This window comes from Convolutriloba macropyga, chromosome 9 (assembly GCF_964194025.1).
Source record: "Convolutriloba macropyga chromosome 9, txConMacr16.3, whole genome shotgun sequence".
Taxonomy (NCBI): domain Eukaryota; kingdom Metazoa; phylum Xenacoelomorpha; order Acoela; family Convolutidae; genus Convolutriloba; species Convolutriloba macropyga.
In genome coordinates, this window is record NC_134476.1 from 49,087,327 (window position 1) to 49,114,949 (window position 27,623).

The following is a 27,623-nucleotide window of genomic DNA, read 5'->3' on the forward strand; positions in this document are numbered from 1 at the left end:
TCTCTGATTTCAGAAAATTCCAAGTTCCGCCATGAACTATTCATTAAAGAAACAGAGTTACAAGAGGTAACAATAAAATTGGAACAACTTAGAGTGAAATTGGACAAGCAAGAAAAAGAAACATGCGACGATTACTGGAGACGCCAGTATATATTCTCAAAACAGCTTGACAAGACTGAGGAAAGTAACCTCAAAACACTCAATCAGGCCTATGCACGTAAACATTTGGAAGTTACATCCGCCAACCAGAAACTTGGAGCGGAGAATAAAAAACTAATTGAGCAAATCAAACAATTATCCGCTCAATTAGATAAACAAAAGAAGAAGAACCGCAAACAAAAGAAGATAATAAAGGAATTATCAAGTACAGAAAAGGATGACAAAGGAAACGAAGTAGTGGAAGTTTTCGATATCATGGACGACGGTAACAGTACGGTAACGAGCCCGATCATCTTACCACCAGAATTTTTTAACTATTATGGCCACCGCTCTTTGCATTTTATTTTGTACCTCGCCACTCAAGTTCATTTATCGCCTTTTGCGATTGTTTTCATAGCCCAACATTATCGCCCTTTGCGATTGATTTTACAGCCATTTTTACAGATTGATTTTATAATATGACGCCATCAAAACTTCGTGACTAATCAACTCTTACAAACCTTCGCAACCAACCAACATTTGCAACCTCCAACTCAACTGACTGCCGCCATCTCAACTCAATCAACGAAAAGTTGAACAGAACTCACAATTTACCTGACTTTCATTTAAATTTTTTGTATGATGTAGATAAATTTATTAAATTTGTTTCTTACTAAAAATCGGGGTGAGCTGTAGTATTACGAGAGCCTTTACAAATGAACGGATAATTAATCCCGCATTAGAGCGAACGTATTTAGGCGCTAATTAACCATTCTTTCGCCGCGCGCTAAATAAACTAACGCTTGTTAAGACTACCAGTACACAAGTATTTAAACAGCTCAGTTCGACTTATTTAAATAACACAACTTTAGGCCTGGATCTCCCCGCTTATATCCCGGCTAGAAAGCGTACTAAGTTGAACGTAGGCGGCCTGTAAAACCACAATTTCTTTTGATTTAAATTACTTCTGCTTTTGACAGTTGCAATGCAGATCTTTTCCCCCAAGTTCAATAAAGATGAAGCAGGTTGCTTCAGGGGAAAAGACAATAGAGTCTCATAAAATGCACCCAAGAAAACCATAAGTGTTGCGGTTTTAGAAGAGGGGGAAAGCAGAAAACAGGCGCCTACGAAATCAATAATTGATGCTCTCAGCTTTTTAGATTTTTTATTATTTTTTGGAGTTTCAATAAATTTTCCGTGAGATAAAAAAGAGTTAATTCTCTTGCCTTCTCGGCCAATAGGAAAATTAAGAAGCACATGGCTATGAACGTGAGTTTTTGATTCGCTCCCTATCGGCCCAAACGGAGCTGAGGGGATTTATTGTTTCTCTCAGCGAAGTGGGACGGAATAAAATTAGAGAGACAGAAACAACTACCAGAAGTCAGCAGCAGACAACTGCTTTCATTTTTCCGAAAAATAACTTAAAACTTCGACAAGAAAATAATCGAACAACATTGTTTAAAAACTTAAGCAAATATTTCTAGATTCAATTTTATAAATTTCTTTTCCCGTCAAATCTGAAGAACTACCCAACTGATCAATCGCCTTGCAGCTCATCTCGATTTCACCACAACGTAACTGGTAATTAGTAAGCTGTAACTTTATATTTACTCTTTTATAAATTAAATACTTTCAGCCCCCCAACTATTTTAAATTGAGACTTATAGCACAGACAGGTCTTAGGCATATATCTTTGCCTTCGATTTGTTATATCTTTTGTCAAGTTTGACTGGCATACATAAAGAGATCCCGTATTGTGAGATCTGTAGTAGCCCAGCCAAATTTGATAATTATTACATTAAAAGTTGAAGCAATGCTCTGTGTGTTCATAGCAGTGTATGTAATTGTTACTCTGATTAAACATCTAAAAAAGTGTTCGGAATTTCTTTTGTCCCTCTTTATCCCGTTTTTTAACTGGTCAATTTGGTTCGTACCTTTCTTCTATTCTACTTGCTTTCAAAGTTTTTTTCATTTGCCAAGATTTACCAAGTTATCGAAATTTAGCAAGTTGCGCCAAAATTATAAAAATTAGCAAGTTGTTTGGCAAGATCTTTCAAGTATTGCTAGAGTTATCAAGATCTTGTACGGAATGACAATGTTTCACTGGGACATCCAATTAGCCAACAACCCTCGAGTGATCTCTTTTGACAAGAGCATAGAACAAAATGAGAAAAACTCAAACGAGTTTTTTTTCTTCTTAGGCCTACTACTGAAATGCCATGAACTTTTGGCATATATTTTAAGACGCATTTTGCATTTTTTTAAGCGAGGTTGAGTGATTCTGCAGAAACCACTTCAGAATTATGACAGCCATCTTGCACTGGTACCCAGGTTTCGATTTATCACAAAAGTTGTCGATCGCTTCAATTAAAGTCACCTAGGCGTAAATTGAATCACGCATTGTGCTTTCTGTATCTGCGCCGCTGCTATTCTACTATTGAACTTTGGCATTTTAAAATGTTTGTGTTTCTGAACAAAGGCTCTTAAATAGAGACAGAAATGGATAATTGTGCTTTAATGTATGAATATGCTTTTGTCCCACGAAAAAAACGGTAGGCTAATTGGCGAATATTTTACTGCACAAGTGGATATTTTGACTGATTACTCTTTAAATCTCTACCTGTTTTCAGCTCCTTGCCCATTTCCCTATTTCTCAGCTGACTTTTCCCTATTTTAATCATTTTCCTATTTCTCTATCCTTCCCTCAGTTACCTCAATTTCTGTGCTAGCCCAGTTGCAATTCTATCCAATCAGATTTGAGAAGAGTTTCTGAATGTTGTCTGTACATTTCTCCCGTCTGTCTTTCATTTGAGTGTATAGAAGTGGGGTTTTCTCGGTTTAAATATTAAACCCCCCCCCCCCCCGCCCCACTCCAACCCGCAATATATCAATTACCAACCAGTCATAATTCAGCATTCTGAAACCTAGCTTTCCTCTAACGTAATGGAATAATGTTAAGAATAATTTAATTTTTATTTCAAGTTTGTTACCTGCAATTGTGGTATTTTTATTGTGTAATAACTGGTATGGTTCTGACATAACAGTCTTGTCAATAGCTTCTAAAGCGCGCATCTTCTTAGCAACTTCTCAATCTTGCATTATAATGGCAACGGGTGGGTGGGGGGGGGGGGGTGGGGTTATTAACTGAGGGAAAATACAAAAACGTTTGATTATCATTATTCTAGGGCAGTGCATAAATATCTCTCTATATATATTCAGAGCTCTTCAGGAGTCCAGGTGTTAAACGTGAATAAACGTAGTACTTGTTTATAATTGCAGCATTGAAAATGAGCAACTAAATGTGATTAATTGAATTGTTTCTAATTAGAAATTACCAAAGTAGTTATTAAATTGAGTAATAACATACGCTGTATTCAATGTTCTCCTTGTTTTCAACTCACAATACATGGTAACATAACCTTTCTGCACAGATACAGGAACTATATTTTATTCTACAATTTTTCTCCGAATAGAGTGAAAGGCTGCTTCATATTTTATAGGGAGGTTGTTCTAAGTTTTTGAAAGTTGAAGTCAACTGACTTCTTCGCGTGTCAAACAATTTTATAAAGCAATCAAGAAATCAATCAATTTTTAAGGAAACTGCCGCGGAAATCTAAAAAACGATCATATGAACAAAAAAAATTAAGGAAATCTAAAAAACGATCATATGAACGGAAAAAAATAAACATCGCAATTTAATCAATTAATCAATTTTTTATTTGCTTCGTTCTTTTTCCATTATTGCCAGTGGATGCGCTTTGACTTTCTTACAATTTATAAGAAATATTTTGCGAGACATAAAAGTATTCAGAATGATAATTTGAACAATAATTCATAGTGCAGTTCAACTTTTGATAATATTAAAAATTAAGTAAATTCTCATTATTGTTGTCATTATTATTTAAATTATAGAGCAATTATATAAGTCCTGGGGTCTTTCTTCGCTTGACGGCTTTTTCGTCTGATCCATTTGACTTTTCGCCCTCAAAAATTGTACAAACAGTTAGCAACCTGAGGACATTAATTGGCCGAGCAGCTTTCCTAGATCCTTACACTTCACTAATCTCTAATTATGCGATTGACCGAAGGTGTTTCTAAACTAAATTTCATTTCAACGTGTGAAGAGTGGTTCTGGATCTAAAATATTTGACTCAAACAACCCCCCCCCCCCCCCGCCCCGCCCCTTAATGCTAGTATCCATGAGCACCAGCTGGCTACTACCAAAGCCAACCGCTCGCTGGTCGTCGGAAAGCAATTCGTTAGACGTTAGTCGGTTATGTTTTCTTCTTTTTCAAATAATTCCCAACCTCGTTCGAATTTTTTTCTGGGTGTCAGATAATGAATTGCTAGGAAAAAAATGTCAATTTTCTAATTACCGCATGAATGCTTCATGGGAATTTTACGTCCTGGCCGATCTATCCAAGCTTTCTGGTAATGCCATTCAACTCTTGCATAATGCTAAGCTTTATAATATTCCAAACATCTTAATAAATCTTAGACGATTGCCGATATCGAGAAAAGCTGTCTGGAAATAGTGGTAAACTTGGAGACTCTCAATAAAATCAAAAATTGGTCTTGGTTTTTGCGTGAAATGCATGAATATACATCGCAATTGCTTCACTTCTTTTTTAACGTTTACAGATTTAAACCTGCGACCTGCCCTGTATAAATCACTCAGCCATGTTTAAAGCACTCCTGATTAAATCACTCCAAAAAAAAACACATTAATTAAAACACATTAATTTGTATTAAATAAAGTTGCATTAAAACACAAGGCTGTACAATATCATTCCAAATAATTTTTTTTCATGACAACTCCGTTATTCAATATATTGCCCAAAAAACTGTGCAATGAACCACGCTTTAAATGCCACCCAACACTCTTTGAGGGAAAAATTCAAGATCTTACAGGTTACGTTGTATTTATTGCACAAGAAAGCAGCAACCTTGATTGAGGCAAAGCTCTTTTCTGACGATCTCCTACTATAGATTTCACAGATAGGAGTTTTCCATGATTTTGACGAAAAAAATCAAGTTTCTAAATGCTGTTGCAAAAAAATTATTTTTCGAATTCAACAACTTCGCAAGATATAACAAGTTACTCGTGCCAGTTTGGCCCCGATGTCTAACTGCTTTACAGAATTCCAAAATTACACTTTTGGACAATAAAAAAATGCAACAAGAGATGTTTGCCCAACGATGAAAATCTGACTCGCGCAATCGACGCACTGAGTGCAATTTATAGTTAGTTACAGCACAGATTACAACCAACATTTGACTATGTTTTGTCACTCCTCTTTTCTGCTCTACAAATACGTTGCGAACGAACCTTCCGAAGAAGCTTGAAAATATGTCAAGTGTCATGTTTTATTTAAAAAAGTCTGCAGCAGGTAATTGTCTAAAACAAACCGCAAAAACGCTGCAGCAATTTCCTTGAGTTTGTTTTGATGTATTGTCTCAGTTTTTTAATAAATAAATTGACTGATCAACCGAAATAGTGTGAATCTCACACAACAGTTATTTCGTTATTTCACTTATTTTCGGATAAATATGAATTTCCAGGCTAAATCTCTTTTTTGCTGTTTTGTTTCTGCTGGTTTTGTAAAACGAAATTGCAAATATCAGATGGTTGATGATTTTGTAATAACTTTCTTAATGTTAAAAACAAGTGTATGTTTTTTATCCAGAAAATGCTTTGAATAGGTCAAAATGTCATCGAAACAATTTAATTGTTCAGGGGAGCATACACCTTACTGGGAGCATGTTTATTTTGTGTTGAACTCGATGTCTTATGAGTTTCCTCTTATTATGCGTTTAATTGATCTTTTCTATCAAGTTTTTTGTATAATCTTTGTATAATCAGGCCAACTAGTTGGTTAAAACAAATGCTACGCAGCCATATGACTAATCTCTAACTGCTATGTATCCCTAATAATATGTAACTGCTGTCTGGTCGTTTCTTATACCTTTTTCAGAAATAAATTTTGTGTCCGAATTGGAATTTATTAGTTAAACTAAAGACAAAATGTTTATCGTTCAAAATGACAATTTGCTTTTTCCCTGGAAGCAAAATCGCATTTTATCGCCTAAAATGTTGGAGTTGTTTATCACAATTGATGTTCAATATTGAGTCGCCAACATTTTGTCAGCATTTTTAAAATCTGGTTTGCAACAACTTTTCCGGAAGTTTTCTCTGGTCATCTCCTCTGATCATCTCAGTCTCAGTGTGTTGTCCTGGACCTGTTTGTTTGTTTACTTGTTTGTTTATTATTCCTAATTGTGATTGTTTGTTTGTTTGTGTGTGTAGAGTTCGACGTGGACAACATGTTCATACAGTTTAACGGAGAGTGTGACTCAAAAGAGCAGCCGTGCATAGCAGACTTGCATGTGCAGAATGCGGAGCCAAGTGACAGTGGTCTGTACCAGTGTGTGGGCAGCAGTGACATTGGGGCCACCAGAAGTGCATTCTACAATGTCAAAGTCATCAGTTAGTCCTCTAAAAATTTTATTGTTTTTTTTTTCGGGAAACTTAAGGTAGGTCCGATGTGACCCCAATATTACGGAATTCTAAAGTCGAATATTACCATTGCGCAAAACTGTTGAGAATAACGTTTTTAAAAGCTGGACGGTGGGGGGGGGGAGTTATAAACAGGTGTTTTGTTATCTGAGACGATCAAAACCATGCTTAATGACACTCACAGACACTCACAGAAAACAAGCATTTTTTTTAAAAAAGAAACTGTCTACCCGTACATTGGTCACATAGATTTCCATTTCTGAATCAGTTAAAAAGCATTCTGTTTTTTTATGCTGACCTTTGCTGTGATCTTGTCAGTTTTTGGGCTTAACAGTCTGTTCTCGAAATGAATAATCCGCACATTAATTCTAGTTTTATGCATCATACATGAGCAGAAGCAAAATGTGACTGGTTTTTAAATGAGGGGACTTGAATTAACAATTAACTTGGTTACCATATGACTGTGTTTATAAAACAGCTGATCACCAGTTTAATAAATCAAATTTCAACAGTTCATTTCAGTTTTCCATATATGAAATGAATGTTTCTATTCTCTCCACTTTGGCCAGGTAAGAATAGAAACGAAATGCAACTTGCTTTGATCTGGACATTCGTTAATATAAAACTCTTCATAATTCATTTGTCATTCGGTCTGACGACATGGGCCAAGGCCTATCTATATACTCATCCAGAAAACCAGAAATGCACAATCTTGATTTTATGGAGATACTTTTGGACAATTTGTTTGTTGCTTTTGGAAATTGAGTTTCTAAATGCTTTCGTTACACAGCGTCCCCCCCCCACCCCTCCAGTTTGCGTAAAGTGTATATCACAAGAAATAAAAAAAAGAATAAAGTTACCTCTTGTCAATTCAGTCTTTTCTTTTTTTTAAAAAAAAAAAATGTACCAGTAGTGTTTTGGCGAGGAAAACCAAAATTATTTGATTTTGCACATAAAGTATAATTTTTGCAGAGGAGCACAAATATGAACAACCTGAATATTTCATCGGATATCTCATCAGCAATCAGATTTCTGCTAGAAGCTTTTTTGTCGACTAAAATCGAAAACTTTCAAAATAAGGATTGATTTTTGAGGGTTTTAGGATTGACTGGAGCATTTTTTTTTAATTCAATTTTTCATAATAGTTGATATGAGGTAAAAATACATAGGGCATTCGATTGATTATTTCTGCTCGGTTTTCTCCAGTTAATGTTTTATTTGTTTCGCATTTTTTAATGTTGATTTTATAGAAACTGATTAGATTCAAATTTTTTTGCCCTTATGAATTTAAGGAGTGGCTCCTGTGAAGTATTGAGTACCATTGTCGATTATGTTTATTTTATCTCTTTCGTTTTTCTCTCTCTCCAGGAATAGCAAATAAAATTGATAAGGACGCACTTTGGATACGGAATTCGAACACTTCACTGCTACCTCTGAGCATTTTGATGATGAGGCGCTGAATTGTTTCTATTCTTTGTCTTTTTTATATTGAATAGATGATACCCTTTGCAAAAAAAACGACAGAGAATGCAAAAACGAAGCGGTTAAAGCGGAGCTGAGTTGGAACAAAATTAATGAATTTTGAAAATTTTAAAATTTAAGTCAGAACACTCATGTGCACATTTTAAAATGCCGAAAGTCTGCAGTGCCATAAGTTATAATGCCAGAAGTTTCTACTTAGAGACAGAAGCTGACTTCCGTTGAATTTCGTCAATTTCAAACGCGTGCGTTTCGTGTTTTAAGCATTATTACAAGACTCACTTCGAAATTCTGAATTAATATCTCGAACTGGTTAGCGGTTCACGATAAACGCCAGATGTTTTCAATGAATTCAAGCAGAGTCACATAACCATTACATTTTTTGTTCCGAACTTTTTTAGTGGGAGAGGAACTAAATACTCAAACAGTTTTTTTAGTTCAGTCAATTTTCGTGCAAAAATTAGATTAATTGCTTATTGTTCCGATCCACTTTAAGCCGATCGATATATTCGTCGTAGAGAGCTGTGATTAAAATCTTTAGAAAGCACGTCCAGCATAGAATAATGTTTAACTATGTTTTTTTGAATAACTATGTCTTTTAAATTTTTTTGAACAGTTGGCTGATTTTCGCTGTTTTTGTTCACAACAAACGACAGCGTTGTTTGTTTTACCTCTAAAAACAGAATAGTGTTGTTTGACTGTGTGAACCAGCCTTTTTGGCTAAAAATTTTTTCCTAATTTTCCCAAACTTCAGCCATTTTTGCACCATCATTTTTGCATAGAATTCTTTAGTCCACTTTGTTAAGATTTGCCGGATTGAAGCCTAAAAACTGCTCACACAATCTTCATTGACTCAAAAAGAAGCTACTTATATTTTTTTGGTCTTTTGCCAGTGTACTTGAGTTAACCATTTGCCTGCTTTTTGCTAATTTAACTCCATAATTATGCAAAATGCATCATTTATGTTTGATATATACACTTTTATGTCAATTTATTCGTATCCCTAATATTGGGAACAATAAAGTGTTCCCAATAGACGAACAACAACAGCAAGGCAAGTTCTGGCCTAATTGTTGTTTTTCAAATGATTGTATTCATTCGATGGTTTTTAACACTTCCGCATTTTTTTCTCTTTCTTATGTCAATTAAAGAAAAGAACAATTCAAATCAAAGCGTAGTGATACCAGGTCCAATTGACTTCATAGGGAGTTTTAAGAAGTCTTTTTTCTGTTTTAGTCAAAATTTTGTGCTCGTTTCGACTTTTAGAATAAACTATTTTGAAAGAAAAAGCATTATTTAGTCTTACGACACTCCCTTCTCTTTTTTGGTCAATTTGTAGCTTAATGTCAGCAAATACAGGTGGAATCGGTTTTCTAAATGTTCAAATTTTAATAAATTTTGAGATTTTACTTTTTCAGTAATGATTTTTCAACTTTCTTACTACAAGTTTTTCAATGAAAAACTTTTGTGTTTGAAGATTTTCCCATCATTGAGGTTCTTTTCATTCCGTTGTCACATTATGGACTGGTCATATACCACATTATTGGCACTGAAATTTGAATTTTTGAGCTTTCCGACTTTTTTGTCTTGGTCAACTTAATGCTTAAGGCCAGTCAAGACATTGTCTTTCTAATGGATTAAAGTTTAGTTTTTTTGTGCTTTTACGTTCTGAGTATTACCTTTTCTGCTTTGATAATACAAAATTCCACCAAAAATTTTCGGTTTTTGGGCATTGTCAAGTCTTTAAAGTTCTTTCTGTCGCATAATTGACAAGTCAGATATCACTCTATTGGTATTAAAACGAAGGCACAATCGAACACATCATTTTTTCAGTGAATAGATTACGGTTTTAACTGCTTCGACACCGTTTTCGAGTAGACTTTATTGGAATTTGTTATTTTTGTCTTTGTTTGTCGTTCTTCTTCAGTTTTCTAACTTTTTTTGGATAATTTTAGGTTTTTGCAGCTTCCGGTGGATGAGCAACAAAACTAATTACTGATTTCAGTTGAAAAATAAACAGTGATCATTTTATGACTTTTAAATCAAATGGTTTTAGAAAATATATATACGAATTTTTTTTATTTTTCTTAAAATTTTGTTTACAAATTGCTGTTCACTTTTTCTTAACTGATACCTAGTCTTTTTGATTACTGGTCATGTAGTAGTTTTGAAATTAATGCATTTGAATATTTCTAATAGTTTTAGTGCATTGCTTAGTGTTTTAACGGCTTCGATAACTGTTTTCCTAAAAATACATTTTTTAAATTTTTTTCTGTCTATTTACCGTTCTTTTCGTCGACTTTTGACATTTCCTGAAGTATATAAGATCTCAATGGCCTTCTTCGAGAAGTAAAAACTTTATTCAATGATTTCATTGGCTATCTAAGGGTTTGATATCTTTGAAATTAATTTTTTTTGAAATAAAAAACAGATTTATTTTTAATTTTTCCATGTTTGTTGTTTTTTTAATGCTTGTTACCTAGTCTCAATTTTCAGAGGTCACATATTTCAAAATCGGTGTTCAATGAAGGTGCAGTTGTTATATCTCAAATTTTAAGGTTTAGATTATGGTCTTGACGGCTTCGAAGCCGTTTTGTTGCAGAACTTAAGGGATTATATTTTTTGTCTGTATTTTTCGTTTATATCTGCAGACGTTCGGTATGTTCTGATACTTTCAGGTCATAATATCTTTATATTAAATTTTTAATGAACATGTTCTTTTTTGCAAGATTTTAAATTATTTCTGATGGTTTTCATTCAAATTATTTCTGTTTTCCAAACATAAACATTGTTTTAACTTTGTGGTTTTTTTCCTTTTTTCGTCTGCTTGTTGCCAAATGTCATCAAGGACTGGTACCATGCTCTTTCTAGTGAAAAACAAACTAGTTTGTTTAATTTAGACTTTTTTTTACCCTATTTTGACTTTGTTATTTTGTAGTATTTTTTCCGAAAAACATTGGGTTTTGGATGTAAATGTTTGTTTTTAGGTTTTTGTCAGGTCTCGTATTTTCAATAATCCGAGGGGAATTGGCCCACAAAATTGGCATTATATACATTACTAATCAATTTGTTTTGGAGACTATTTTTTTATTCATACACCAAATATTTTTGATCAGTATGTAAGATTCATTGAAAGTTTTCTATCTCTTCCTCATTTGGTAGACAATTAAGCCAAACTTGTGGATAAGCGGGGTCAAAAGCTTATGTGCAAACGCTCATCACTGAGCCTCCCTGTTATCTTCCCTCTCAAACGACTGGAACAATGGATTCAAAAATTTACTCGCCTTTCAATTGTTCCGTCTGATAATAATAATAAGTCTGGTCGTACTTAAAGTTTCTCGTGCAACTCAGCTTGTTTTCATCATATTTGTATTTCGTTATATCTTTAGATTGTTTTTTTTTCATTTCATCTGTTTTAGCAGGTTTTAATATGAATTTGATGGTTAAACTGCTCACAATTCAATCTGCAGAGTTTTGTTTTTTTAAGTCAGATCGACAGTTTTCAAATGTTATGAAAAATATGATTGTAGTTTAGGTAATTTTTCTACACTTTTTGTTTTATTTGTAACTCTTTTTGGTTAGTTTTTTTTCAGAAATGGTGGTTGAAGCGATCATGCAAATGAGGTGCTCCTATATGCTGCAAAAATGTTGAATCAGAACCATTTTAACTCAAATAATTAAATCAGAAACATTCTTCAGACATTGGTCAGATATCAATAATATAATGAAAATTTTAAAAATTTCAAGTTTTCAAGAAACAAAAAAAATGAAATAGAGGTGATCTCAGAATGTTTTTATATATAATAAAGTTGTATATTGAGCAAAGATTTGCCTTTCTTGTGGCTCCAATTGAACAATTATTGTGGCAAATTTGAACCATTATTATATCATGTTGCTCCATCTCTTTCAACGTTTTGAGCGTAAATTCATTTTAAAAGAATTCGTCATTACATTTTTGTCTCCTTCCTTTTGTAGGATTCTGAAATAAAGAGGATTTGTAGGCATTTTGCGAAAAATTGCGTACTCTTGCAACACATGGAGGTTTTGTTTCCAGGGTTGTTTTTGCTTCCCACGCCGACAAAAAATTCTTAATATGTTTAAATTTCTCAAATTGCAAAATTTTTCGGATTCAGCTATTTAGTGATTTTTCCCCAGAGAATGACAGTAAAACTAGTGTTTTTAAACAATATTTGGAATGAGATTTTACAAAAAAGACTTGGGATTGAAGTAGCACACGTTGGCCTTTATATTTATTTTTGCAGTCAGTGAAAAATATTCATACAATTATTCTTAAGAGCAAACTTAAGACCAATAGGCTCAAAAACATAGATGAAACAATTGCACTTGAACTTACAAAGATTACAAAAACTAAGGTTTACAAGAAGGAGTGGCAGTTTCTTAAAGATAAAAAATTGGTTCAAGGAAGAAGAATTTTTTATTCTGTATTTAAAAATATGTTTTTTATGCTTGCATATCTGCAAGCAATATTTTTTGACACAAGCTGCTATCTTTGAACCTTCTGAACACTAAAACAAATGCCTATGTACTTTGAATGGCAAATGAGGAGAAACAGTTATTCTCAGAGCTGATAGAGTTCTTTTCTTATCCATTTGACATATTGAGTTCAAAAAAATCGAGTCTTCTATGGAAACTAAGCCTTCTAATTTAGCAACCCAAACTGGTTTACCATCTAACGCAAACCTTTATTTATTACGCAGCATGAAGGAAGCAAATAGCGAATACGATATTTTTCAAATTTTTTAGAAATAGAGATTGATTATTTATTGCAGTTTTGCGGTCTTAGTGATGAACTTTTAAACTGAATGTGATTTTATCTTGTGAGATTGGTTGCTGAGAAAAACCTCAAAGCCTATCTTTTCTATAGGAAAGAGTTGGATTAAGATTTTACATAAAACAGTTGGATGAAAACAGGACAAGATGGCCGTTAAATAGTTTATGCAATCTACCCCCATTTTAGCAAAAACTATTTTACTGTACAGACTTTGAACTAAACAATCTGTTGGAAATTCTGTTGATGTTCAATTTTCTCCAAACAGATTATTTAGCTTTCAAAAAGATAAATTTTACAATAGCTGGAAATCTGTACATTACTAATATTTCAATCCATTAGTATTTTCCAAACCAATCACGATAGAAAATTCTTTTTTTATAAATCGAAAATGAGAAAAAAAACTTGAAGGTAAGAAAGTTGGGTTTTTCCAAAGTGACCCTTCTTAAGTTGGGATATCGACAATGAAATTTGTAACTTTTTTTCAGGCAAATAAAATACAGAGAAATTTTTTTATCTTTATCAAAAGGACTGGAAAAATATTGTGGGTATCTTTTATTGGAAAATGCCAAACCACATTTCAAAAAATTGAGTTTTTTTCCTTTTGAGTAATATGATTGTCCAAAACTGAAGTTGAATTAACATATTCCTATCATTTTTATTGCAAATTTCCCAATTTGCAAATGTTTCTAAATTTTAAATTTTAAATTGTCCGTTGCTGTCTGTTGTTTTAGTGAACTATTTCAATCTTGGCAGCTTATCTTCAAATATAACTGATCTTAGTGCTCTTTCTTCAAGTAATAAATAACGGAATATGTTTTCCCCTCAAAATCAGAGCGTTATCAGAAAATTGTTTGCTTCCTACCGACAAAACAAATCGAGATTTCAATATTTTGTGTTCTATAGATTCAAATTTCAAGTTAAGTGTCAACAATTTAGTTCGTTTTTTGCTCTATTTTGTCATTTGATGACTAACGAAATTTATTTTTGCTCAAAATCTCTGTTTTGCCTAACTCTGGTTGAATCCTATCTGCAGAAAATTGAGAATAAGTCATTTTGCAAGCTATCAGTTCACTTCTTATTCTAACTGTCGAGAAATTATGTTGTTTTTTGTTCTCTACTTTGACTCATATTCTTTTAACTTCAAACGAAATTTTGCTCAAATTATCTCAATTTCCAGAAAAATGACTTTGTTTCTCACAATAACAATTAATTTTGCGTAACAAGTGATAGAATAACATCTATTGGTTTCAGTTTTAAAAGAAGGCAAAAACCAATCATAGATTAGAGACTTTTCATGACTGAACAGAACAATTTTTTGAAACGCAAAAAGAAAACCATTCAATTTTCGGGAGCTCAATAACAATTACGAGCCTGTTTTCTTTCATGGAAAACTGATAGAAACAAGGTTTACAAAACCTTAGTAGAGAGAAAAAGCTCCCTATTTTGTTGCGCCCCGAGAGAAGTTGTTTTTTCTAATGCTCGTATAACTAGCGTATTTGCCTCACCAGCGTATTAAAATTTGTCTTCGCCATTACCACTGTTATGTACGGTAAAATAAAAAGACTTCGTTTGGAAGCTAAGCAGAAGAAAAATTTTGTTCTCTCCTCATATTTTCTGGTCAAAAAGAACAAAATGGTATTTTTTTCCAAAAACTGAACAACAATTTTGAATATAAGCCAAAACATCTAATCACTAGTGCAGCAGAAGTGTCTATCACAAAAACTTCTTTCACAAGTTTGAAGATATTAACATTCTCCCTCACACTAATTCTTGTAACTCCCCGGACCACAGTTTTATAGTATATCGGTATTGAGTCGTAATATCCAAATAGAAAAACTTATAATCAGTACTCTTTCAAGCTATCTGAAGTCTTTCCTGGTATCCAGAATGTACAGAAACAACAGAGAAATCATGTTTTGAGGTTAGACTGAAAATGACGTTTCTGAATCCTCATTTTGTTCATACAAATTTCATGATTAGTTTCTTTTTCTTAATTTTCTCTTTTTTAACATATCGCCTATTGATTTTTTTACAGAACCAAATGATGGCGTTCAATCTATTCACAACGAAAACATCTCAAAGCTCATAATTTTTCTCATACATACAGAACTTAATCCTTTTATGTCCAGACTAAGTTCAGGAAACTACTGTCAATTTCATCCGGATTTGTCTATTATATTCCATGATCAGAGTTCTGAGCATAGTGAAAAACAGAATAAAAATAATATGATTGAGAGTTGAAAAATTATGAGACTCATATTCTGATCATCTTCTAGTCCCATTTTCCCTAAAAAGAAAAATCTTTCGTCAACAAAAGATTCAGTTTACAAGAGTGTATCAATGAAACCACTCTTACTTTTCAACGCAAAGTACATCAACCCGTTGATATTGATAGAAAAAAGTTTTGGGCTGTAATTGAATTTGTTGGGATGGAACAAAAAAATGAGCTTTGCAAGTGATTGTAACGTTTTTAAACAAAAGTTTACTGACGTATGATAACGTTAACTGAAATTTCCCATAGCTGGACTCCTTATGACCAGTAAAAATTCATCGAGGATTTTGTTTGATTGAGTGTGTTCCATCGTTGGGATTTATTTGGTTCCAAAAATGGTTAAACCTCAAATAAATTGGATGTGTTCGAACAAAACATTAGGAGCGGGGATAGACGTTTCTGCTCTTTTCCTTTATTATCCCGCCAAGCAATTTGCAACCCCGGTTTATACATGCTATAGCATATGAAGGGAGCTTGCATATACGACGAATTTACAAAATACAATAACAGCGAAGAATGTGCGCATTAACAAAACACCAATTTTTGCAGATTTTTATTAATATTGGCAGTATACATTTTTCAATTTCAACAAAATTTTCAGGACTGTATGTCAAAAGGTTTCCCATTTTGATAAAACAAACCAATATGTGCCAAAGCAAACCTTCTATAAACATTTTTGACTCAATGGTCAACAAGTGAAGAAGATACAAAACAAAAATCACGGTGTGTTGCGAAAAAAATATATATTTGTTAGAGTATGCACTCTGGTATGTAAGTTGTGATCATAAGATGGAGCTTGAAATGATTGCTCAATAAAAGAGAGCATAGTAAGACTCTCGCAATGTGGAACAGTTGGCTCAGTGGAGAGCACAGGATTGCAATCAATTAAGAGATTGTGGGTTCGCAACCAGCAAAGGTCCCAAACTTTACTCCCACTACAATGGTAATCAAAAGAATAAACATAACGAGCAAAGAGTTGCTCTAATAATATGTATAAGTAAAAAGTTGTTAAAAGCTCCAATAAATGAAATAATTAACTCCGCTTCCCAGGGGCATTTGAAACTTGCCGATTGAAACCTAACAATAAAGAGACTACTAGTCAAGAAAAAAACAGCGTGACATCAACGGGACCTGTTGTTGAAGAAATTGTGAAAAACCAACAAGAAAAACAATAAATACTGACCAGCATAAAAAACACAGATTTTCAACTTAAAATCCATTGGCAAAACATGAAACCATCAATCAAAACATAAAACCAGAAAGATATTAATGTTTGCTTCTAAATGGAGTGAGTTGAATCTGTTACCCATGGCCAAAAATTTACAATTTGACAAACTAATGAAAAAAGACGCAGCTCAAAAATACACTATTATTTTTTTAAAACAAATGAGTTCAAAGTCATTAGAACTGTTAGTTGTCAAACAAAGGCATCTGATTAACTGATTTGAACCTCCAAAGGAAGCCGAGGAGACCTGTTATTATTCAGATTACGTTATACAACTACAAGAAGAACAAAAACCAGGAAAAACCAAATAGATCAATAAAAATTTCGGAAAAAATGGTGTCGAAGACATCAAAACTATATACTATTCACTGAAGAATATGACCAGATAAAAATCAGTACATTACCAATAGGACCTGTCATTATTGTGATTGTGTGGCTTGACACCAGAAAAAAAATCAAATACCGGCAAATATTCAAAAATCAAACAGCTTTGAAAAAATTGGTGGAATCAAAGCTATAAATTCATTAGTTAAGCCATTATACTGCTATACAGTTTTCCTTGTGTTTCCCTAGATTAAGTGTGTAGGGAAGGTTTTCTCTGAGATTATGATAAATGCGCATTGGGCCTTATTAGAACGTAAATGGGACATGTCAGTAATTGAACCTCGATATGAAATATTACTTGTCTGTAATACATATAAAAAATATTTTTTTAAGACAGCGCCTCAATACAATCTGAATCTAAGCACTAAAAAATCTTTTCAAGAGATCTTACTTCGTCAAATGTTTGATATGTTTTTCCGGTAAATATCAATTTAAGTGAACCAAAAGCCCGAAAAATTTTTTTCTAGAACATCTTTCGAGGAACCCGAATCAACTTTAGCCCTCCTGCAAGTTTAAAAAATGTTTTAACCAGCAATTTTCAGGGCTGCATTTTTTTGCCATTTTTGAAAATGAGATAAAGAAGCATATATGTTGATACATATCACTAACAAAAGGCTGAATTTTCATAAATTTAGCTAAATATTAGTCAAAATGTCAGATCATACAGTTCAACAAACTTTTAACAAACTTTTAACTTCTTTCATTAGAATTGATGAAAATTTGATCATAAATTACGGAAAATGTGAACAAAAACAACGGAAATCAGGCTAATATTTCCTTCAATTATTTGTTAAAAATGTCCTATTAACAATCCTATTAGACCTTTTCGAATGTTTGAGAACTTAAATCGAATAAAGAAAGGAAAATTAAAAGTGTGCATGCTTGTTACGTGTTTTTAAGTATGCGTCTAATGATTTAGTTCAGTTGGTTTCAGTCGAGTTTTGATTATTTCTGCCTGATACTATAAGAATCAAAAAGGCGCCATGCTTTTGATTTAAAATCCTTTTCGGTTTTATTGCAAAAATGCCATTCAAAAGAAAAATTGTGTTTAAAATTTACCATATGGAGTTCATTTTACGTGTATTATATTGAGAGAATGGTCTAAATTTTCGGTCGCGTTTTTCGGTTGTAAAGTTGAGTTTAAATAAAAATTATAACCGAATGATAACTATATGGATAGTTAGTTATAACCATTGTATGCAAATTTGTTTGACCATTTTTGCTTCTGTGTGAGAGTGAATTTACATTTTGACAAGGTGTAACCTTATATAGGTCTGGTTTTTAGACGGATATATCTATATTTGAGGCCGCTAGTTAAATTAAACCCGCTTTTCTGTCTTTTGGCAATTTATCTGGAATCTATTCCACCTTTATTCCCTCAACCCCTGAAAGAATAACAATCAATTTACCCCCAATTTACCTTCACAACCCAATAAAGCCCGCTGTTTGCACAAAATATTTTGTGTAATTGCTGGCTATCAGTTATTTTGCATAGCAGCTCAGCCTACTAACCAATAAGTGTAAAAATTAAATCCCTATTTTATACTGTTATAATCTGGTAATACCTGCCTTGATTTATTATAACTCACTTGCCTAGTCTATGAATAAGTTATGAATTATAGTCTGTTTTGTATTTTTTTGATCGCGCTGTGAAAGTGTTCTTGGAAAATTCTGCCCACAGAAAATTGGTCACATCTGTTTTGAGATCGCCCCAATGTTTTCATAAGTTAACCCTTTGAAATTTAAACCCTCTCATTTTGAATAATTGAGCTGTATTTCAGCTTATTTTTGGATTGTGTTTGTTGAAAGCAAAACTGGTGTTATCATAGAAACAGGCCAGATTATTAGTTCGTGTTATTTTGCTCGTTTTGGATTAAAGGGTATAGTTTTATAACAGGGTTAGAATAACGTATCAATAAATTTTGCGTATGTGTCGGGATTGCTCTACGGGAGGGGTATTTTTGAATCATTTTAATTTTTATAACTATATAGTTTTGAATTATCTTGCAGTCTAGACGTTGCCAGGTCAAGCAAATCCTTCATCTTGATAATTCTGGTTCAGTAATAATTTTTTAAGTGGTGCTATTAAGTTTTTTCAACTTGGTACATCATGCCGTATCATGGGTAGCCTTTCAAGATTTCTTCATACTCATACAAAGATTTTTAAAATTCGTACAAAGATCTTTAAAACTCTCTAAAAGCGTAAATGACAACCAATAAATAAGCAAATTGAAATTAAATCACTTCTCTACTAACGGGAGCGTGCAATTATAGTTTTTTAAACATCTAGCAGATGCCTTGTAAAGTTTTTACACAAGTTTGTTACAATATCTGAGACCAGTTTCGCACACTTTTCTTCCTAATTAGATTTTTCCAAAGCAACACAGTTTTCGTATTCCATGCTTCGCAATTGTCGATAAATGATCAGTTGGAATCCGATCGGGACTATTTGTTGTCAATTCCACTACTTCTATCTCTTTTTCGCTCATAAATTGCTGAAAATCTTTGATTTATACACAAAGTCGTCGAAATTCTCTTTCACGTAGTTTTTTTCGAAAATTCAGGTTAGCTAAATTATTTAGCAAAAACTTAAGTGATCGCCTATCCGAAGTGGAATTTAGTGTGTTTTTTTGTGAAAAATACCTTTTCATTTTCTGGAAGGGTTCGCACAATTCCTTCTCTGAAGACGCTTTGAGCCTGTTGCCCTTCGGTATTGTTTGAATTCACACTGTGTATAGATCTTGATTTTATGTTTTTTTGTCTTTTTTTGTCCATGCAAACTGGATATATCAAATTGCAACAGCGCGGCAAATAGTAAAATAGCAAGGCAGTTTAAACATCTTTCTGTGAGAGCAAATTGATTGGGAGTGAAATCTAGTATAAGTCTTTAAAATCTAACGCCGTTTTCAGGCCTTAGCACTAACCAAACTTGTAAAACAACAATTATGCTTAAAGAGCACAAACTGCGCTCTGTGTAATTTTTTGGTACCATAGTGTATGTCAAGGTATTGGCAATACCATTTACTGAAGATCTTTTGCTGTGCAAGATGTGATTAGACGTTTCTCTTTATCAGATAAGATCTGACAAGTCTTGTTTTCAGCCTTGCTTAAGAATAACTTTACAAAGTAACCAAATGCTTGCAAAAAGGCAACGTATGAAATTTAGAGAACAAAAGCAAACAATCTGCTTGCGTCAATTTTCGTAGATTTTCAAATTTTTCCTCAGGCTCAATATTTTCTTTTTCTCATGCGTTTTCTCTCTGTTAGTTTTTTAGATACTTTTTTGTAGAGTATCATATCTGGTCTGTAAGCAAATATCATATCTGGTCGGAATAAGCACTTTATTATTGAACTGCAAATTACAAAAAATTTTGTAACTTTAATTGGCCAACATTTTTTGCAGCTGCAGACCATCATTTGTTTGTTTATCCTTGACACTGGAAAGTTTTGCAAACTCAAATCCGTTTGCGGCGAAAACTATTTGTAATTTTACACTATACGTTTTACACTGTAAAATTCCCAGATCACTAATGGAGGTTCATCCTGTTTTAGTTTGTTTTTTTTTATCAGGGCTATAAAGTTTCATTTCATTGTGCCAATTCATCTCTAATGATTCTTTTTCTCTTATCACTGAATAGTTAGTTTCTTCTTTTGTAGTTACTTTTTTTTCTAATCACTGAAAAGTTCTTTTCACTGAAATCACAAGTTAATAACTTCATATTTCTTTTATTACTCGTAACAATTCATGCTAGCTTCTATTAGTAAGATATTTTTACAGAGGTTAAAGTGAAAACGTTTACGAAGAAATAATTTTATAAGTAAATCGTTTAAAAAGTAAATCGGATTTAAGTTAAATGTTGGCGTTGTGTTGCTTAATCTTTCTCTCCTAAGTTGCTTAGGTTAACTTAGTACCTGTCTATAGTTGACAGTTACCTAGAAAAGTAGAAAGACGCAAACCCCGCCCGCTGCTGGTTATTTTTGACTTTCCCCCAGTTGTTGTTCGACTAGCGTAGCATTCCTTTACTTTCGCATAGTTTTTATTGTTGTTACTTTTTGCAGCCGCCTGCTTTCCGCAACCTAAATTCATCATTTTTGCTCTATTTTGCTTTATTTTTACCTGTCTCATTTCTCTCTTTTCCAACTTATTAATCCAATATATATACTTCTGGCCATCTTGGCGGTAAGCAGCCGAGACAGGTAATGTCGGCCGAAAATACCAAATTAGCCGATTGTCGTTTTCAACTAATTAAACTGATCTCCGCTTTTAAAATCGGCAGAAAACAACTAAATGACCATTGCTTTGTCATTTATGTATGCATGCCTTTATCCACTTTCTCTCAAAGATCAACTTAAGTTTTCAGCATTATTTGTTTGTTATTCCGTTATTTTTGAATCAATATTATAAATTTGTTAGAACCGGGGTTGATGGTTACGGAGTTTCAGCTATTCTCAAGTTTAAAGTTTTCAATTTGGTCATTTTTACGAATGATTGCCTAATATTATCGAAATAACTTTTTCATATCTTAACACATAATTAGCACTGAATCTGAAAAAGTTATGAACAAACATTTGGTTAAAATATCATTTTAAAATTTTCTTTCAAAAGTTCCGGGAAAAGTTTCTCCAAGATATATTTTCGTTGTATGCAATTTTTATATCAATATTGATGCTGAATTTTTTAGGATTTAAGAAAAATTCATTTGATGACATTTTGTTTTCTTAGATTGATACTTTTAGAAATTCAAAAATGCTCTGTGAGTTATCTGCTAAATGGCACACTTGCAAACACACCTTGGGTGCGCTTCTTCGCTTAATAGCACTGGAATAAACATTGATGCGTCTACAACAACACCTCCCCCCCCCCCCCCTCCCCGCCTCCTCTTCGAGAGTACCCTTTAAACCCCAAACAAGGTAAAGGATGCAACAAACATTCTTTCACGTCCACTGACTATTGCAGTGGTTGGTGGTTGTTGTGTTTTATCACTAAATTAATGTGAAAGAGGCGCCAAAGTCACTCTTTTTCAATTTCACCCTTTTTCTCTTCTTTCTTTCTTTCTCTTTCTCTCTGCCCGCTAGAAATTCCATCATAGCATACATTATAAGCATTCAGTTATGTGTTAGTACTCTTCAACCATACTTTGATATTTCCATCACTAAGTTTATACAAAATATCGTGTTATCTACTCTTTGACGGAAAATAACCGGAAAAATATTTGATAACTGATATTTTATTTAACCCTTCGTTTCCCAAATAATCTTGAATTAATAAATTGACAAATTTAATAATGATAAAATTCACGTTCAATAATTTTTGTTACTTGGTTATATGATCAAATTATTGTTTAATTTGCAGACAAATAGACATTTTTAGCTATTCGTTTATTTGCTTTTTCTCACAAAATGGAAATATTATGTATACAATGTATATATATTTTTTACGAGTGGTTTTATGTGACTGAGTGTTACAGTTATCAAAGCAACACTATTTGAAGCAATAAAATCAGGATTATAATTTTGACAATAGCTTATAAATGTTTGGTTGTCTTAAATGAGACTTAGTTATAACCCTGGTTACATGTTCAGTTATTAAATAATCTTTTGATCTGACACTAGTAAACACTTTTCAATAACTGTTTCCCTAACCTATTTAAAACCACCTTTTCCTTTCCTCATATAATCTAATGAAGAGTGATTTGTCAAATAAATCAACCCTGAAAACAGGAAATTATCAGCAATTTTACAATCTTTTGTTCCAAAACTTTGTCATTGTTTATTCAGCTTCAGAAATATTCAACCACGTTCATAAATTTGATCACAATGCTTTCAAAAAGAGACTTTTTTCTACAGTTAATAATGTTGATTACTCTCTAATGTTAAAACATTGAATGGTTTATAAAAATAAATCAACCATTTCAATTATTTGAGCGGCGGCAAAATGTCGGCTTTTCTTCTCTATCTCACCGAAAAGTTATAGACTCTAATAAATTTTCACAAAGGTGTGAACGTTATAGTTTAATCGGGGCATAAATTATTTTTCCACATAAAGGGTAATTTTCTTGTCACCGAGTCGCAATAAAAACGCAAGTGTAATCATTTGGTCTAGACTATTCGTTATTGCCTTTGCCCGGGCAAAATTAGCCTCCCACAAAAAAATATGAAATTTTATCGAGCTTCATCTTTTTCAGCTATGAAGTTTTTTGTCAAAACTTTTTATAACCCATGTGATTATTTCGTAATGTTTCTTCATATTCAACAAATAGTATAGACCAATGTTTTGAAAAATTCCGCTTTATAAAAGACTTGAAAGTTCATTTCTGCGCCTCCATTACACTCATAGTCGCCTGACCGAAAGGAAAAATGTCGTCTTCTGCTGGCATTATATGATATCACTTTTTCACATTAGTAGCCCTACAAGACGTGTTTTCATAAGGTTAAACTGTTCAATTAAAACAGTGGTGTTAGTGAATCGCTTCAACAATATTTGATCAATCATAAACAGCATAGATATTGTTTTTAATACATCAGTTGGTTCTACAGTTTTTAGAGCCGAGTTTGAGTTGTTTCGCTTCGATAATTTCATACGATATGCATACAGAATAATTAAACAAACCATGTTGTTGAAGAATCAAGGATTTCTGTCCAAAACTGACTTTGATTAGGGCACATTTTGACCGAACAAAAAAATTGAAGATTGTCTTTTATCACGCATATCTAGCCAAAATCAAATTAGTGCTCTCACGAACTAAATCTTTTTAACCTGAATTCCTGATTCATTGACTGATTGCAACACTATCTTGAAAAGTTTTGACCGTCCTTGAGAATGTCAGTTTTTTTTTAGTAATTGGTCTCGAGAGAGCTGTATGACTCACAGTCAAAGACCAGGAAAAGCAGCTGGTCAAAATTGGCAGGAGCTCCGTGAAAATCTTCATTTATCCGAGCTCCTAATATAGTTCCAATTAATTTCTGTAATCATGTTTTTAGCAAACTTTTTTTGCATCAGAGAGCAAATTGAAGTCACATCAAGTTCTGGACTTCAAACTGCTGCGTTTTGTTCGCATTAAAAGAAAGTTTCTCTAAGCGAAAAGAACAGTTTAATTATAGTATATGTTTTGTTGGAAAAAAAACCCACGCTTTGATTTGGACTTTAATTCTTATTAGAGTTGAAAAAATTTAAAGAAAATATACCTAAAAATTACCAAACTGTAGCTATTGCCAGCTCTTGTAAAGTTTCATATATATGAGATTTATCATTGGCTATCACTTTAGTGAAATTATTGGAGCACAGAAAAAAAACTTAGAAAACATCTTAGAGCTTAGAACTTTAACTTACGTTAATAAACTCCGAAAGGAAACAAACTTACCAGATTCTTAACAACAACAGTAGCTAACAGTTTAGAAAATGAATGCAAATCAGTTTTGAACTGTGTGTTTGTCAAATATTGATATTTAACTACTAAAAATGACAGTTAAATGCAACTTTGTGAACGATCTCAAGTGAACTAAACTTATGCATGTAATTATGAATTGACACCCACCCAAGGCCTCAAAATCGCCTGATTGTTGATACATTATTTTTTCAGCAAATGTAAACTGCAAGTATTACATTTACATTCCAGACTATATATACGAATGGTTTTTGTTGAAGTCTTCACTCTTCTCTTCTGTTTTGGATCTCCTGAAATTAATTTATCTTTTTCTCTCTAACATACTTTGAGCTTAAACAGCTTCAACCTCAGATTTGCCAATAACTCGTCCTGCCTCATCGGGGTTGTTGCGCTACTGTGTCTTTAATCTTTCTAACAGGTTTTGGGTCCAGCCATCGGGCCGTTGATACGCCAAACGAGTTTTTAGTTGAGATTGCAGTGTCAGCATTGGCAGTTTTTGCTCTTTTAGATTGACCATAATTATGAGATAAATAATTTGAGTTTTCCTTCATATATTAAAAGTCAATCAGAATTGGTGATAGAAGAGTTTAAGTTTGAATTTCATTATAGAACCATCAAACAATAGTTTGAAGTGGATGACATTTAGTGGGTAAGCGGAGGAGTACCCAACATGAAGCACTCGTTTCTCTCATTTTGCACAAACCAAGGGTCTTTTCGAAATGCCCACAGACACAGATGAGCTAGCTAGCAGGCCAGAATCACCACCGAGGAAAGACGCCAATGTTGTGAAAACGCGAGAATACGAGGCACAGGCTCAGGCTAGAACTACAGCTGTACAGAAGAATATGAGTAGTAAAAACCAGATTTGGTGCTGCCTGGCAACGACATTAGACGCCAGCAGCCTCATGCTCATCCAGCATGCCTGTTTGAACAACAACGGTCTCGGATTGGTTCAGGAAGCCTGGCAACTTCTCCAGCAACGGTCCAGAAGTGACGAGAAAACCACAGTCATAAGTCTGATGAGGCAGTTGGCCAGACTACATTTTCGAATGAACAAAACCTTCCACCAGTACATCATCAGAGCGCAGGAACTGGTCACTCACTTGCATCATGCTGGTGAAGAGCCTTCTGAGACACTCTTTAATGCAAGGATATTGAACAGTCTTCCACAACGATACGAGCATTTTTTGGTTCAGGAGAGTTTCACTTCGGCAAAGAATTTTTTCGAACTGAGGAAGTGTCTCACTAATTTTGAGGGGAGCCGCAGACAGAGAGATGATGTTGAGAAGATTCATCACGTTGCCATGTCAGCAGACAATGCTTCTCATCAGATTGTAACACACTCTTCATTCAAATCGCATCCTAGGAAAACTTTTTCTAAGCCTAGTAGTTCCAAAAGCCCTAGATTGTGTTTGTATTGAACCTGGACATTAAGCAGCTAGTTGTTACAAAAAAGACAACGCTGTATGTAGTATCTTAGCATCTAGTTCAAGCGCTGAAAGCTCATTTGAAGTTTCAAAAATTGATTTAACAGTAGATTCAGGCATCACACTGATAACATGATGTTAGATAGAACTTGGTTTGAAAATCATCAAAAATTAAAAGCAACAATTAAAAATCCAGATGGAGCAAAAACAAAAGTTGAAGGAATAGGAGATGTTGATGTAGAAGCATGAGACACTAAAGGTATGCTAAATAAATTGACTGTTCTGCATATACCTGAGTACAAAACTTAGTTTCAGTTTCAAGTTTAGTTCAAATGCAACACGAAATATTTCTCACAAAAGTTAAGTCAGTGCTAGAACTCTGAAACAAAAAAAGCTTCAGACTGATTTGAATAGGCAAATTGTTCTTCTTACCATACAGGAAAAAAAACAAGCACCACTTTTCAAATTTAAGCGGGGGCACATGTCATGCAAAACTTTGGCACAAAACTTTGGCACTAAGACATTCGAACTTTAGAGATATAGCAAATACAACAAACGAAGCTTCCTACGCTTCAGATTTTTGTGAAGCCTGTACTCTAGGAAAAATTTTGGAAAAGCCTGTTCGTCGGCGATAACAAAGCAAATCAAAAATTGCAAACAGTTTACACTGATGTTATTGAGTTCACCAGTGAGTCCATCAAGTATAGGTGGCAACAGATACACAAGTTTTTTCATATATAAAATCAGTGGCTAAGCAGTAGTTAAATTTTTGAAATTCTATACGCAAGCATTGCAAACTTTCAAAGAGTACATTACCCAATATGGCTGACCAAAAATTTTTCGAACTGATAATGAGACAGAATACAAAAATAAAGCTTTTAAAAAAGTTTGCGTCAGCAGAAAAATAACTCGTGGATTCACAGTTCCTGAAACATCCGATTAAAATTATGTTAAAGAACGTTTTAATAGAACTGTAATTGAGGCTGCAAGATGTCTTCTAGTAGACTCAAAATTGCCAAAACAATATTGGGTTTGCGTTGTAGATACAGCATGTTATGCTAGAAATTTAGTTGTCATGGGCAAAAATACAAAGTCAGCCTTCGAGCGACCTGCTAAAAATATTATGTTGTGTAGCCTATTCAAAATATTGTGATACCAGTAAAAAAAATCAAAGTTTGATCACATGGCAACAAAGTGCCTGTTCGTTGGTTACTCTGTTAACTCTACAGCTTATTTATTGCAAAACTAGAAAACTTAGCCAACTTTTACTGCTAGAATTGTTAGGTTCAATTGAAAAAATCTACCATTTTTCATCATGAAACCGAAGAAGACAATTTTCCATATCTAGACTTAGATGAACAAAGAGCAGAACTTTAAGATACTAGCAAGTTAAATGAGTTAAGTTCAGAGGTTTAAAAAACTGAAATGAGAGTGTTCAGGATAGTGAAAAAAATACATAAACTGATGTTGATCAGGAATTTAAAGAAGAAATACCAATCCCAAGCGGCAAATCAAAATCCAATATTAAAGCACAGTATATTAAAAAAAAGTCGTAGTGAAAAACGTAGAAAGAAAGCTTTAAAAAAGTCCAGTGCGTGTCAAAAACTCACAACAAAGCAAAGTAAAAGCACCCTCAAGACTGTAAATGATAGAGTGCATGCAAATGGTAATCAAGGTCATTTAGAAATTCTTCCGGAGACCAAAAGACCATACAACCTTGGTCAGATTACGATGAAATGAAAAGATTGAAAAATAAAGCAGCACAAGAGCAGGAAATAGTCAAACAGAGATCAACAAATTGAAAATTTCACTAGAATCAAAGTTTAAAATGGATGACAGGGGAAATATTGAATGGTTTCTTGGAATGTGAATTCTGAAAACAGAAAAAGGAATAACGTTAGATCAAGAAAAGTACACTAAAAACATTTTAGAACAGTTCAATATGCAAGACTGTAAACCAAGCAAAACACCAGCAGAAAAGAACCTAAAATTTAGCTCAAGAAA

The 27,623-nt window shown here is 33.4% G+C and overlaps 1 protein-coding gene across 14 annotated transcripts in view; it reads left to right on the forward strand.

The window, feature by feature from the left end:
• Positions 1–27,623, forward strand: part of LOC142345818 (uncharacterized) — a 401,292-nt gene that overhangs the window by 148,185 nt on the left and 225,484 nt on the right. For all 14 annotated transcript variants that reach the window (XR_012759357.1, XM_075398196.1, XM_075398205.1 and 11 more), the window contains one exon: positions 6,446–6,625. Coding sequence is in view for 13 of the 14 variants with exons in the window: in XM_075398196.1 (XP_075254311.1) it covers positions 6,446–6,625 (180 nt within the window). In the remaining variant the exon portion in view is untranslated. The remainder of the gene's footprint in view (positions 1–6,445; positions 6,626–27,623) is intronic.